Here is a 13,419-nt window from a genome sequence, read left to right on the forward strand (position 1 = left end):
TTAAAGTGCAGAGCCTTTTAACTAGGGTCATATGGGCACTCGCCCAGAGCAATGTCTGTCAGGGGCGCACACAAGTGCAAGATTGAAATATATTTAACCTATCAACAAGTCTCAATAGGCCACCACTGTTGATTATAATTAAAGTATTGTGTGATTTGTGCTTTATATTTTGTTCCACCTCAAGACTTTATCTGATTTCTTACATTTTAATTAGTTAGGGTAGTGGTAGGAGGGGATTCTCCTGTTGCTAGTGGATAAACCTTTTATCTGTGTGTTAAGCATTGTCATTTGGTTCTCTTATAACTAGAAATTCAATAACGTTGAGATGGAATGCATCTGGGATCATGTTTGACATATCAGTATGACATTTGACATAGTACCTGCTGCTTTTTATGTGATATGTTTGCAAAAATCAAACATCACACAAATTACATAATTAGGTTTTTTTCTTCCTGTGTTGCAAATTTTAAAAAATCTTATTCTTCACTACAGTCAATTAGAGTGAATGAACATTTCTTTCTGAAAACTTTCCCTCTTTTCCCTGCAGTAGTTATTAGAAGTAACGTCAGCATTTCTGCTTTTGATTAGGTAAAAAGGTGTGATTAATAAACATTTGCCATCAATCACATTACATGAAATCAATTGATGCATGAATCTAACCTGTGAAATAAACAGCATCTTATTGTGGTTTGTGATCCAGATTATTCACTGGGTCAGTAAACAATTTACCTCCGAATCTTGAGATTAGTTTATCCATACTACTACTAATAATGGAAATTTAAAAAAAAATTGTTTAAAGTGTGCTCTTGTAGAATCAGAGCCAGTTATCAGTGCAGCTTCTAGGCAATCCTAATCTACAAACCACATAAAAATAAATACAACATGCATCTTTGACCTTTTCCTTTTCACTTCAGTCCAAATGGCCATCTAAACAAAATGCAATTTAACAACTCTTGCAAAAATTTACAGTTTGAAATTATATCTGCCAACAAATGTATCCAAAAAAAAAACATATTTTTTATTGACAAAAGGTGAACAAATCTACAAAAACAAACTTTTACTTTGCTCTGGATTTAATGAGTGATACAGAAACAATATCCTTTTTATTCCATTTTACAAAACACCAAGAAGATGGCAACTATGAAAACAGCATAAACATGTTCTCACAGCTCAGAACACTGGAGAGCAAACGTCATCATCTCGTTACGATAATAGCAGTCTTTGAGTGGCAAGTTGTTACCAGGAGGCCAAATCTCAAATGACACAATTCCCCATTTAGAGTCCTACTTTTAGTCTCAGACCCACATACAGAGGGGCAGAAAGTAGAACGCCATCCTGCTGAAGATGGTGTGATTTGAGAGACCACGGAGGAAGAGCACTCATTTCTTCTTCTTCTCATCTTTTTTGGCACCGTCGGCCTTTTCTTTCTCCTTGTCTTTGTCCTTGTCATCTTTTTTCTCTTTGTCATCCTTCTTCTCTTTCTTCCCTTCCTCCTTTTCCTGCCCTTCCTTCTTTTCTGCGTCTCTGTTGGATATCTTGTTGTTGATCAGGTTGTGCAGGGCCACCACGGAGCGAATGAGCGAGGCCAGGTAGACCACCAGCATCTGGTCGTTGGTCTTCAGGTAAAAGGCTTTAGTAAACTCCTGCAGCAAAACACGTATTCAATAACAAATAAATAAATTAAAAATCAGCTCATCAATACCAATATATCCTGAAATTAAAAATATTTATTTCACATAACATATACATTTTTAATTTATTTCTTCCCTAGTTGGGTCTTATTATCAGTATGGACAATAAATCATACAAAACCTCAACACAGATACTGACTTTGATCCAGCAGAGTAAAAAAACACTATTGGATTTTTTTTAAATCCCGTTATAACATGTCAAATAAGAAAAAGAAAAAAAAAAACGAGACTTTCTTTGCTTTTATGTCAAAACCAGATACAATGAAGCTTTTGTTTTTTATTTTTTATATGAATCTCTGAGCGCTCTCACTCAATAGATGAAAACTGTGGACATAGAAAACACATTTTATTTGTTCACATTCTGTATTTTTCCTTTACATAAATAATTGTACCCAGTTTTGATTAATTTAAACGACTAAGACCTAGAATTAAAGAATTAAACAACTAAAGTCAAAAAATATAAGGAAAATGGTTTTTAACTGAAACCGAGAGTGCTGTAAGGTTTCAGAAATTCAGATTCTATCTTTTAGCTAGCAGTGGGTGTTTTTGCAATATTGCAAGGCCTAAATATTAACAACCTCAACCAAATTGCAAGTATGTTGAAGCCACTATCCAGAACCTGTGACAGCAAAATGCCTTCTGGAACAGAGTTTCATGTTGAAACAACGAGACCAACAACGAGCCGTTTAGCCACATGTTCAAGGAGCGGACACAGCGTACAATACAGTTACAGTAAGTAAATGTCAGTCAGCTGCCACATCTTACCAGTAGGTTTACATCTGGCAGCAGGTTGAAGACATCCTGCAGCTGGTAGATGATCTGATGGTTAATGGGAAGTTTTCCTGCAGCCACTCTCTCGAGGTAGGAGCGGATGTCCAACAGCTTTGAGTTGAGTCCCTTCAGGCCGTGAACTTGGTTTGTGATGCGTTGTGACAGAGTTCCCACTGTGGTGTCCTTGATGTCTCTGGAGTCAGGATACAGCGGAGGAGAAATCAGGAAGAAGCTGAGTATTTTGTCTTAATCAAGCGCGGACTGAAACATGTCTCAAGCCTTTGTCCTAAAGCAGCACCAGCATCAACTATGAAGAGTAATCACTCAGGGTGATGAAGCAGGTGGTGAGTTTGTGTTGTACCTCAGCAGATGCTCCACTCCCACTTCTTCTGCTTCTTCAGCTCCAATTTCACTGGTGACGTGTTCAAATGTCTTAGACGTTGGAGTGCCATCCTAGGAAAAAATACACGTTGGTCAATAATTTCTTTTTATATGCAATCTAAACAAAAATATATGTTCAAACTAGACTTAACGCACTACTTACATCGTGGATTTCCTCCACTGAAATGTATGCTTCTGTGGGAAGTCCAAGATCTTTGGGCTTCACATCGATGATGACTAAAACCTGGTGGGGAAAGCAGGGTATATGGAAGGCGTTCATCACCAGAACGAATAAAGACATGTCCAGATGAGGTGACAGCGATGCTTACCGAGTTGGTACAGTACCGCTTGACGAGCTCATTGATGGCAATGTCATTTTTATGGAGCTTGGGTCCTGTGTGGTACCACCCAACTATCCTTTCTCGGGCTAAAAAAGAAGAACACAGTTAAAAACAGGTGAACACAAAGTTAAAAAAAAAAGGCCCAAAAAAGATCCAACACCAACGCATGTTCACTCTCTTACCGTTAACTTTCTTAAACATGCCGTACATGTTCTCAAGGTAGTCATGATCCAGGAACCATACAGAGTCGTCTTTATCATCTTCATCAAATGGCACTAAAAAGATACCACACAATTATTTGTCACACAAACATGTTTAAATTTAAGCAATGAATTGTGTTGCTTTCTGGCATCTTAAGACCTTTTTTAAATTCGTGACAAAACTTGCATGACATGTAGAACCATTTTCTTTTGAAATATTACAAAAATGATTTTTGGGTTTGTTTTACCTCCTAATGTTTAGGGTTATTGGTTGTCATTTTTACAGATAACTAATGTACAAATAAGTTAAGTTCACTATTTGGCAACAATTTTATGCATGTAGTTATCAGGAGAAAGACTTGGAGCCTTTACTGTACAGTACTTTAGTCAGTCTTGTTGATTTTGAGATGGTTTGTAAATATATTTTACAGACTACAATCTTTTATTCTTCACTGTATCATTCCATGCTGATACTTACCTGCAAAACTATTGGAGACATCAAGAACCTTTTTGTGCCATGATCCGAGGAGAACACCCACCACTCGCTTCTGATTTCCAATTTTTCCTATCCTACAGTTAAAACAATAAACCAAAAAGTTAAGTGTGGGTAAATTAAACTTGATTAACTTTTGTAATATACCAACATGCTGCTTTAGATGTCATCTGATCCAATACAAAGGCGCACAAATAGTTTGCAAATCCAGACACAACATGCTGCCCCTTAACATACAAAATTTATTCCTGAACAGAAAAGGCGAATAAAGAAGAATTACGTTTTTCAAATCTTTAGCCAAAAGAATCCAAAAGAATATTAAAAAATGGTATTATTTCATAGACAAATTTACCAGTAGCTAAACAAAGCTAGCTCAAACAGAGTGTAGTTTGCATACTCGATATTTGTGTATATAGGTTTTCTTCTATGTATTGGTATGAATGTAAGTCTACATACAGACTCATTCAATAGTTTTGTTTATTGAAAAGTTAATTGATTTCAGTAACTCAATTTACAAAATAAAACAGATTAACTACACAGATTGATGATTACAAGTTTTTATTTCTGTTCATTGTGATGCGAATGAAAATACAATATCTAAGGTTTCAAAACTACATAGTAAAAAAAACACTGACATTCTGACAAAAAAGCTTGTTTAATACCTACTTAAATGTTATTTTTAAATGGTTTAATCTTTAAGCTGACAAACACCATCCAAACAGTTTATTGAACATCACAGACGTGACCATGGGTATGCGTCTGTATGGATATGTACTCTTTACATTTGTTGCAGGATGCATGGGTAATTATAGCATGTATAAATAGATATGTAGAGTGTGCGCTTATGTTTATGAAGACAAAATTTAGCTTACGGGGTAGGAAGCAATGCTAAGTATTTTGCTTCCTACTTCATTTCAAAGATAGAAAATAACTAGCATCTTGGAATGTGGGCATGTGAATATAACTGTAAAGTGTAAAATCTGGTGCATTCTGCATTAGATTACCTATGTGTATTTATGTACGAAGTTAAAATTTAACCAAATGTATATAAATGCGGCCGTGAGCTAAACTAAGTTTTCACTTTGAGAGGCTTTAACAAAACATGAATTATCACTACTGTACAAGTATCAATAATTTAAATTATGAATCACAACTAAAAAGAGTTAAGTTGTTGATCAATTTAATGTACATAATTATTTATCAAACACTTAAAACTAGCTAGCTAAGCTATTTAGCCTTGTCATGTCTCTCCATTCATTTTCAATGGGGCTCTGACTCAGCAAGGCTAACCTTAGCTTAGCTATGCTACAGTGAGCCTTTAATGGACAATTTCGCAACAAGTATTAGTGTTAAGACGAACATAAATACAAATCTCACTCACCTGTTAAAATGATCGACCACGCTGAGCAACACAAGCGGATGAACCACCACATTTTCTACCGCTAATTCTGGCATTTTTGCGACGAAGCCGAACCACACACCAGCTAAACAGACTGCTCACTACGCTTCACTTCCGACTGCGTGTGACGTTTCTTCCGTTTCCCTAGGCAACAGAGAAACTCAGGCCGTTAGTACAGCTCTCAGAGAAAATGGTAAGAAAGAAACACGGTTAACTGTATTAATGTCTTTACTTTGTGATAAAAATAATATGTCTTCTATTTTGAATTAGCAGAAAGGTCTCAATATGTTGTAAAAAAAATAAAAAATAATCTCCCTTGTATTTAGCTGATATAAATGCTTAAATTCAAGTGATTAAACGTAATTTCTCTGTTTTTGATGCTGTGTTTTTACAGGCTCATGCTGAAGAGACTCTGAAGAGAATTGAAGGCCATAAAGGTGTAATTGGAACAATTATTGTAAACTCAGAAGGTAGATAAAGTCAAGAATGAAATAAGTCTTACTCTCTTACAATCTGAACGGATCTGAATGTTACTCTACCATCTTTTGTGAAGGTCTTCCCATCAGAACAACTTTGGATAACTCCACAACATCTCTTTATGCAAGACTTCTTTGCAGCTTCACTACTTTGGCTAGGAGTACAGTCAGAGATGTTGACCCTCAAAATGACCTCACCTTTGTGCGCATCCGCTCCAAGAAACAAGAGATCTTGGTTGCTCCTGGTGAGATATCAGCTTATTTTATTGCTCACAAGCTCTTTGTAGCTAAATTAATGGTCTTACAGTTCTTACCAGTTGTATATGTTTGTTTTTTCCTGTCTTTACAGAGAACAACTATCTATTGATAGTTATCCAAAACCCATCTGAATAGCTGCCAGATATCAAGCCTTCGTCACACGATGGGTTATTTTCAAGATATTTTGCGTCACATGATCCCTTTTTGTTCTGCGTGTGTTACTTTTTAAAACATGTCATGTGTTTTGCCTCCTGAAATTATTCTCTTTCATTTTATTCTTATTGACAGAAAATGGATGTTGAATAAAAGTAATTTCGTCTAAGACTGCGGTTTTCTTAAAGTTGTATTTTAGAGCAAATTGCAAAAATCTTTACACACCTTCAACTTTTTTGTATTTTAGAAGTTCCAAATACAAATTGATGTATTTTACTGAGACTGCATGTGATAAATGAGCATGTAATTAGGAGGTGGAAGAAAAAATTATACATGGCTTTTAAATTTTGGTACAAATAAAAGGAGAGTATAATTTTACATAGCTGTTTTCAAGTACCACAACAGACAAGTCAGCAATAAAGTTGTGAAGAAATTTAAAGCAGATTGTGGAAATATGTCTTGAATTTGTGGTATTTCTCAAGCAATAATAGGAACTGAAAACTCACAGAGAAACACAATAATCAGTCAAAACATTTTTCAAATATTTTAATGTAAATTTCCATCGGAATGTACACCAATATGTGGTAATAAATAGTTCATTGCAATTATACAGCCCAAATAATACATCACATAAAAACTGATTGAAGCAACTATTCAAGACTTCTCAGCAGGTTTGAAGAGGTGACAGAGCCAAGCTGTCAGGTGAACTGGGAGGAAATGCTACTGTGTCTTGTGCTCAAAGAGATTCTAGTACATGAAAAAAAATAATAATAATTTCCCTTTGTGACGTTAATTTATGTGGCTTGAGCAAAAATAAATCTTATAAAAAGAGAACAGAGGCATTACTTTGTCATAAAAAAATTGACGACTTTGATGTTCATGTCACACATAGGCCATCAAGTCTCAAGAGACACCGTGTTGAAAATACTCTCCTCAACGTAATTAAACCGGGATCTGTCCAAAAGTACTTCAGTGCCACATGAAAAACCCAAAAAGGCCCATCAGAAAACTAATTTTATGGACATGCGATAGTTACTGTGGACACTGATCATCATATGGACAATATCAGAGACCAACATTTATCACGTTCTGACAGCAGTGCTTCTCTTGAATCCCAAACGTTTTGACATCACATAGCATTTCTTTTTGTCAAAACACAACTGTTCTACTGTCCATAATTTACTAAACACTTTTATTCTGACCAGCAGCAGTTGCCCCAAAGCATATGGCTTTCTCACAAGTTAAAGCAGTAAAACTTACAAAACTCTTCGTCTATCACAAGAACCATTACAAATAAAAAAAAAAAAACACACACACCCTCAACTGAAACCCTTTTGCTATTAAATATACTTTAGAAGCTTCATTTGTCCTGTAGGTCATTTTGTGAGCATGCAAACTGCTCTGAATTCAGAATACATTACATTTAACAACACAGAAGACTGTCAAGTATTTACTCTAATTCCATTTCAAGTGCATCCTGTCAATTTTAAGGCCTGAGGTGAGCTTTGATTCCTTGACCTAAACCTCACTGAAGAACTCGACTCTTCTTGATGCTGCCCAGAGAGACTCCTAGTGTGCGTTAACCAACACAATGAAGATACGAGCTCAATTATGGGTGGCAACTGTGGGCCAACTGTTTTTACTATCCATGATCAGACCCTCTGGATTCCACTGGCTTTGCAACATGGCAGGTAAATAAAAATGAAACCCAGGGAGGGGTCAGGTAACAACTGGACAGGTCAGAGAGGAAACAAGAAGATGTCCAGCTCCTGAAGTGAGGCGAGCAGCCCGGCAGTCCTTCAGTGTGACGCGGCCTCTTTCGAAGGTCACCTCTGTGCTTGCCCGCTGCTTTGGCTCCTGCCCCAGTGGACATTCGGCAGTGTCAAACATCTCCTGAAGTGCTCGAGCTGGGCCTGTAGCCTGTCCCGCTCCTCCCTCACTTTCTGCCTCTGACTCACCAGCTCCTAGTGAACGAAGGACAAACACGGATCTTGTTACAGAGAAGCAACTCTCTGAGCAGACTCATGATACCACACACATGTGCAGAAATGCATGAATGCATGGTGAGCTGCACGTTCTTACCCCCATGGTGAGAGAAAGCTGCTCAGCAGTTCTGGTCAGATTGTAATTCTGAGCTTCAAGTCTTTTACATTGACTGTGGAGAACCTGCCGCTCTATGCTCCACTCTGCACAGAGAAAAACAAAGCGTCAGCTGTAGAACCTCTGCTTTAAAGTTTTCGTAAAATTGTTTTAGAAGGCGATCAGCAGCGACATCGGTGGCAGATAACTCTCTTGGAATCTTCATTTAGCATAAATCCAGATTAGTTGAAGCGAACAGATACTTGGAGAGGAACTGAAAGGCCAAAGAGACGTATACCGTATCAAAGATGTTGTTGTGATTTATCAACACTATTTCATTAGCCTTTTACTTGTCATCACATTTAAAATGATCAGGTATTTTATAGAGAAAATCACTATTTCATAGACAAACTGATTTCTGAGTTCTCTCTGTTCTTTTATGACAAGAAAAGTCCAGTCTAGTTTTTGCTCATTTTAGACCGGCCAATAACCAAAGCCACTGAGAGTCAGCAAATCTGGAGTAATCAAAAAGTAAGACATCCATGGAGCTGTCTGCTGAAAGTAGGATATTAACAGCTTACAATCTTCTTACATGACTTCAAAAGTCCTGAAGAGCCATTGAATGAAACAACAGACAAAGAAACATCATAAACATTTTTGACACCAGAGAAGACGCTGGGCACCATTTTCTACCTGTGCAGTTTTGCTGACTAGTTAGGACACCAAATGGTTTAAGATTTGACGTAATTTTTCTATAATCAAAAGACAATTTGGTGAAGTCACTCAGATATTTTTGTTTAGATAAAGGATAGAGTCTGTTAGATTTCAGAAGAGGGAAGTTGGACTTTGCTGGGATCAGAGCATAATGAAAAGCTAATTTTACTTTGCAAACATCTTAAAAAGACAATAATTATAAATTTGATTTTACAGTATCCATCTGGTGATAAAGAGTTAAAAGACACCATAATTTGGTACTTAACAGCTTTTTCCCTTAAGATCTTTCTTTTAAATCATTTGTTTTAAATGTGTTCTTGTATAACCTCAGAAAATATTTCTTCAAATCTAAAAGGCATCCATATGATGAAATCTGTTTATCGCTAGACTAATAACTACACATCATTCGTACTCACCGTCCACATACTCCTGGTAGGCCTCAAAGACGGCTTCAATGCCCTGCCACTTCCTCGGCGCTTCCTCCTCTTCCTCATCGTCAGACTCTTCCTCTTCCTCGTTGGACAGGTGCTCCCGCAGAGCCGGAGTGTCTTGGCTTGCTGCTGGCAAGTGGAAATGGTGGCCGTTGACGTGTGTGTGCCGAGCGCTCTGGTTGATGTGCAACGTTTTCAGATGAGGGTTACTTGGAGGCAGCGAGCGTTCAGGTTTTCCACCGACTTCTGCGGCACAGTTTGAGACGCCTGAGGAGTGAAGAGTGAGCGTCAGTCGTCGGCTTCAGGACGACTTTATTTATTTATTTGAAACGTTTCATTGCAGACTCTCTGAAATATTAACTGCACACATCTCAGTCAGCATAACGTACATTTTCCAGAACAAAATCATCAAAAAACATTAGGAAGGGGATAGATTGGGTAAAGATTATATTGTCGTTTTTAAGAATTATTGAAGAAAACCATAATTTTACATTTGACCATTAACAAACAACGACAAAAACCACCAGTTTGTCTCAATGATCTAAAAATTTCAGAATAATGTGATATTCTAACTCTTGCTCTCATTCATAGACCTTCACCACATTTTTTTTTGAAGTTCATAAGTTTTGAAAGCACTTTTGAATCTCTTTTAATCTCTATTTTTCCAGACTTCTTAGACACACCTTTATTCGAACTGATGCTGGTACTGTGTTACTATTGATCCTGCTCATTAGTCAAGTGTATTTATAAAGCACTTTTGAAAACAGCTTAGAATTGCACCAAAGTGCTGTACAAGAACATGTGAAAAAAATGTAAAATCTGAATAGAATAAAATGACAAAAAGAACCATCACGAGATGTTACAGTGTCAGGACTCAATTAAATCCCAAAGGATAAAAATAAGTTTTAAGAAGCAAATTCAAATGATCCAGATTGTGGGCAGATTCAATCTGGAAGGTTAATTAGTGATGAGTACTGATTTTTATTTTACAAAATCTCTTTTATGAAAGGAAATGAAATAAACTAAGTTTGAACACACACACACACAAATAATTTTCTAACCATGTCTCTATTTTTAGTAGATTCTTTTTAAATTTGGCTCAAGGAGGTCACCACCAGAGTTAAACTGTCAAAGTCCCAGTGGAAACATGCAAAAAGCTGAACAGCACTTATGAGAAAGGTTTGATTAGTAATTATTTATAAAGATGTTTCCAAATGACTATTGAGAAAGGTATTTTTAGATATGGAATGTTTACAAGGCTTTATGTCCTTTTGAGTTGACATCAGAGCTGCTTGAACACCTGGGGGCGCTAAAACTTAAAGTCAATGGCCAACGTAAATTAAGAGCCATTGACAGCTCTAAATTTATGAGAGCCTTGAAATGTTTAAAGCAATACAAATTTTCTTTAAAAAAAACACTTTCAGAAGCACTTTCTTTTTCTATTTTTTTTTTCAAGGGCTTGAATCATGTTTACAACAGACACACCACAATTTAATTTTGAATATTAGGTTATTCACATAGCAACCACTAGATGGCGGAACGCTGCAAGTTTAAAATTAAGCATGAAGGAGAGCATGAGTTTCACCTTTGCTCTGCAGCGTGCCGTGTGTGGACTGCAGCACCGCCTGGTGGAAGCGCTGGGCGAAAGCCTCAGGTGTGAACCTCTCCCAGGGCCGGCTCCGGCCGTTCGCTAGAGGACCGGGCTCCTTTTTCTGAAGGGCGCCGCCGTTCTGAAGAACCTGGAGCTTCCTGTTTGACTGAGCCTCTGCTGTTTCACATTTGTCATGATGGGGGGCCAACGGTGGAGGGATGCGGGGAACCTGGGAGTCCATGGAGGCTTTGGGAGTGTCATTCTGCCTGTGTTTGTGTGAGTAGGGAGGAGAGGGACTGGGAGAGTCTGGGTACTGGTGTCCATTTGACTGAGGAGCTGCGGAGGAGTCCCCTAAAAGCAACAAGAGGAAGGGTTTGTTGAGTGTTTTCCGAGCTTAAAATTCTGCTTCGACCAGATTCTTGGTGTATCCGTCTGTGACTCACCAGTTAAAAGAGAAGCAGGACTTCTACACAGCGGCAGAGGATTATATCTGAGTGTGTCTAATGTCACAGTCTTCCTCTGAATAGCCCTCAGCAGCTCCTCTGTCTTCTCCTTATCTACAGAGAAAGAGACAGAATGAGAACACCCATCAGTCATTCGTTCAAAAAATACGAGACTTAAAGGACAGACTGGCCCAAAGTGATGGAAAAATGTCACTGAATGGATTATCTGAGTCAGTGCAGCAGAGTGCCCATTAAAAGTCAAATTTAACTCAGGCTTATCTTTTTTTTTTAATTGCCAGCTGTGTCCAAATTATAGTTTCCAGGATAACTGTTCAGTTTATATATGTTTCCACTATCAAAACATTGTTTAAATGCAGTTACCTTATCATCTTTGAGATATGCTTTGATATGCAGAATTTGATTGGCTAAATAAGTAATCTACATCTGGCTCTGTGATCGTCAACATAGTCCCTGCTTTTATGTTTCTCTACATAAGATTCCTGCATGGGCTTACAGCTAACATTTCATGTAAAGCAGCTGTATTCCTCAAGAAACTGATTTAATATCAAAATAGGCAGTAAATAAAATACAAGGACAGTTGTCTTTAAATAGGAAAGTCAAACCATCAGCATCAATCACCACACTCCCAGAAAAAAAAGACCAATAAACACAGGGTCTTGTTATTCTTGATACAAGACTGAAGTAAATATAGGAAAGGTTCCTCTGTATATCATTTTGCAGAACATTTTGTTTCAAGTAGGTCTTAGTCAAGTAAGAAAAATAATGACAAAGGGAGAGAAGTGGAGGGCACCGGGCTCATGTTTTTCCCCAGGCCCAGTATGACCTGTTTACAGGACACCATATGTTATCAAGATGTGGACTGAAGCCGACTTTTGTTGGCAGAGGAGGAAAATCTTGCTACAAGCTCATGTTCTGATTCCTCCCAACTTTATTTTCTTCTCACCCCGCCTACATCTTCAGAGCAAACACAAAAACCGAGAAAAAGTAAATGTGTCTTTTTTTTCTTTTTTTCCCAGAGAGGACTCATCAGAACAACGGCGGAGTATCACGTAGGACGTGTGCAGCTACTAAACAGGTTATTACCTCTCCTCTGCTGAGGGCTGACATGGCTGAGGTTGAACATAAGGAGGAAGTCTTTTTTCTCCTCCAGCTCAGGAGTGCTGTCCATCTGCTCAGTAGAGTACTGGGTGGTTAGGGAAGCTGTGGGCGTTGAAAGTGAACAAATCTTTCTTTTGCTCTGCACTGCTGGTGGGGAGAGACTGCGCTCTCTCATCCTCCTCCTCCTCTTCTTCCTCTTCTCAGCCAGCAGCTCATCCCGGTGGGTCAGTGTGGTGAGGCCGCACAAACGCAAAAAGTCCACTTTCTTTGAAGAGAGAAATGTGAACAGGTGAATATTTGCACTGCTCCTTAGAAAAGCATTCACACTTCTTGAACCGTTTCACATTTTGTCACATAACAAACCTCTAAGCTTAGTGTATAACATGGATTTGAGACCATCACAAGCTACATCGTTTCAAAATAGCTAATAAATAAAAATCAGAAACATAGGGTTTAAAAAAATATATGATTTCTGCGTGACAAGTTGAGTAGTAAATGAAGTCTGTCTGTAATTTAATCTGAAGGCCACAGAGAACGGTAGAGAATAAACAGCATTAAGTTGTACAGGACCTCTTGTGAGATAAAACCAAGATTTTACTTCTTGACCAACATGCAGAATGCTGAAAAAAAAAATTGCACATCATCATGAAAAGATCATAAACCATGGTGGTGGAAGAATCATGCTGTGGGCTGCTTTTCTTCAGCAGGGATACGGAAGATGAACAGAGTGTTGATGGAAAGATAAATGTGGCTGAAACTCCAAACCCCACTTTTACATTTTTATTTGTGAAACGCTTTGCAGCTTCCCTATCATTGTTTTCTATCACATCAATTATTGTAAAAGAATAAAAGTAAAATACACTGAAGTTTGTTGTTGTG

At 37.8% G+C, this 13,419-nt stretch overlaps 3 protein-coding genes across 8 annotated transcripts in view; 1 reads left to right on the top strand and 2 right to left on the bottom strand.

Annotated features, from left to right (window-relative positions):
* Window positions 1-1,051: 1,051 nt before the first annotated feature.
* Window positions 1,052-5,404, bottom strand: psmd7 (proteasome 26S subunit, non-ATPase 7). Its single transcript, XM_008411360.1, has 8 exons — window positions 5,259-5,404; window positions 3,863-3,954; window positions 3,367-3,459; window positions 3,173-3,270; window positions 3,007-3,087; window positions 2,824-2,915; window positions 2,457-2,655; window positions 1,052-1,643 (listed from the first exon to the last, which is right to left on the bottom strand). The coding sequence occupies exons 1-8, from the start codon at window positions 5,330-5,332 to the stop codon at window positions 1,380-1,382; spliced, it is 993 nt and encodes a 330-aa protein (XP_008409582.1). The 5' UTR covers window positions 5,333-5,404; the 3' UTR covers window positions 1,052-1,379.
* Window positions 5,392-6,334, top strand: LOC103466052 (dynein light chain roadblock-type 2). Its single transcript, XM_008411359.2, has 4 exons — window positions 5,392-5,469; window positions 5,671-5,746; window positions 5,830-5,997; window positions 6,102-6,334. Exons 1-4 carry the CDS (start codon window positions 5,467-5,469, stop codon window positions 6,143-6,145), a joined length of 291 nt encoding a protein of 96 aa, XP_008409581.1. The 5' UTR covers window positions 5,392-5,466; the 3' UTR covers window positions 6,146-6,334.
* A 360-nt stretch (window positions 6,335-6,694) lies between these two features.
* Window positions 6,695-13,419, bottom strand: part of LOC103466054 (genetic suppressor element 1-like) — a 58,277-nt gene continuing 51,552 nt past the window's right edge. For all 6 annotated transcript variants that reach the window (XM_008411361.2, XM_017305479.1, XM_008411364.2 and 3 more), the window contains 6 exons: window positions 12,526-12,805; window positions 11,422-11,535; window positions 10,973-11,329; window positions 9,373-9,654; window positions 8,246-8,349; window positions 6,695-8,127 (listed from right to left, as the gene is read on the bottom strand). In XM_008411361.2, coding sequence (XP_008409583.1) covers window positions 7,990-8,127; window positions 8,246-8,349; window positions 9,373-9,654; window positions 10,973-11,329; window positions 11,422-11,535; window positions 12,526-12,805 — 1,275 coding nt within the window. In that variant the 3' untranslated portion in view covers window positions 6,695-7,989. The remainder of the gene's footprint in view (window positions 8,128-8,245; window positions 8,350-9,372; window positions 9,655-10,972; window positions 11,330-11,421; window positions 11,536-12,525; window positions 12,806-13,419) is intronic.

The sequence above is a fragment of the Poecilia reticulata genome, linkage group LG6 (genome assembly GCF_000633615.1).
Source record: "Poecilia reticulata strain Guanapo linkage group LG6, Guppy_female_1.0+MT, whole genome shotgun sequence".
Taxonomy (NCBI): Eukaryota; Metazoa; Chordata; class Actinopteri; order Cyprinodontiformes; family Poeciliidae; genus Poecilia; species Poecilia reticulata.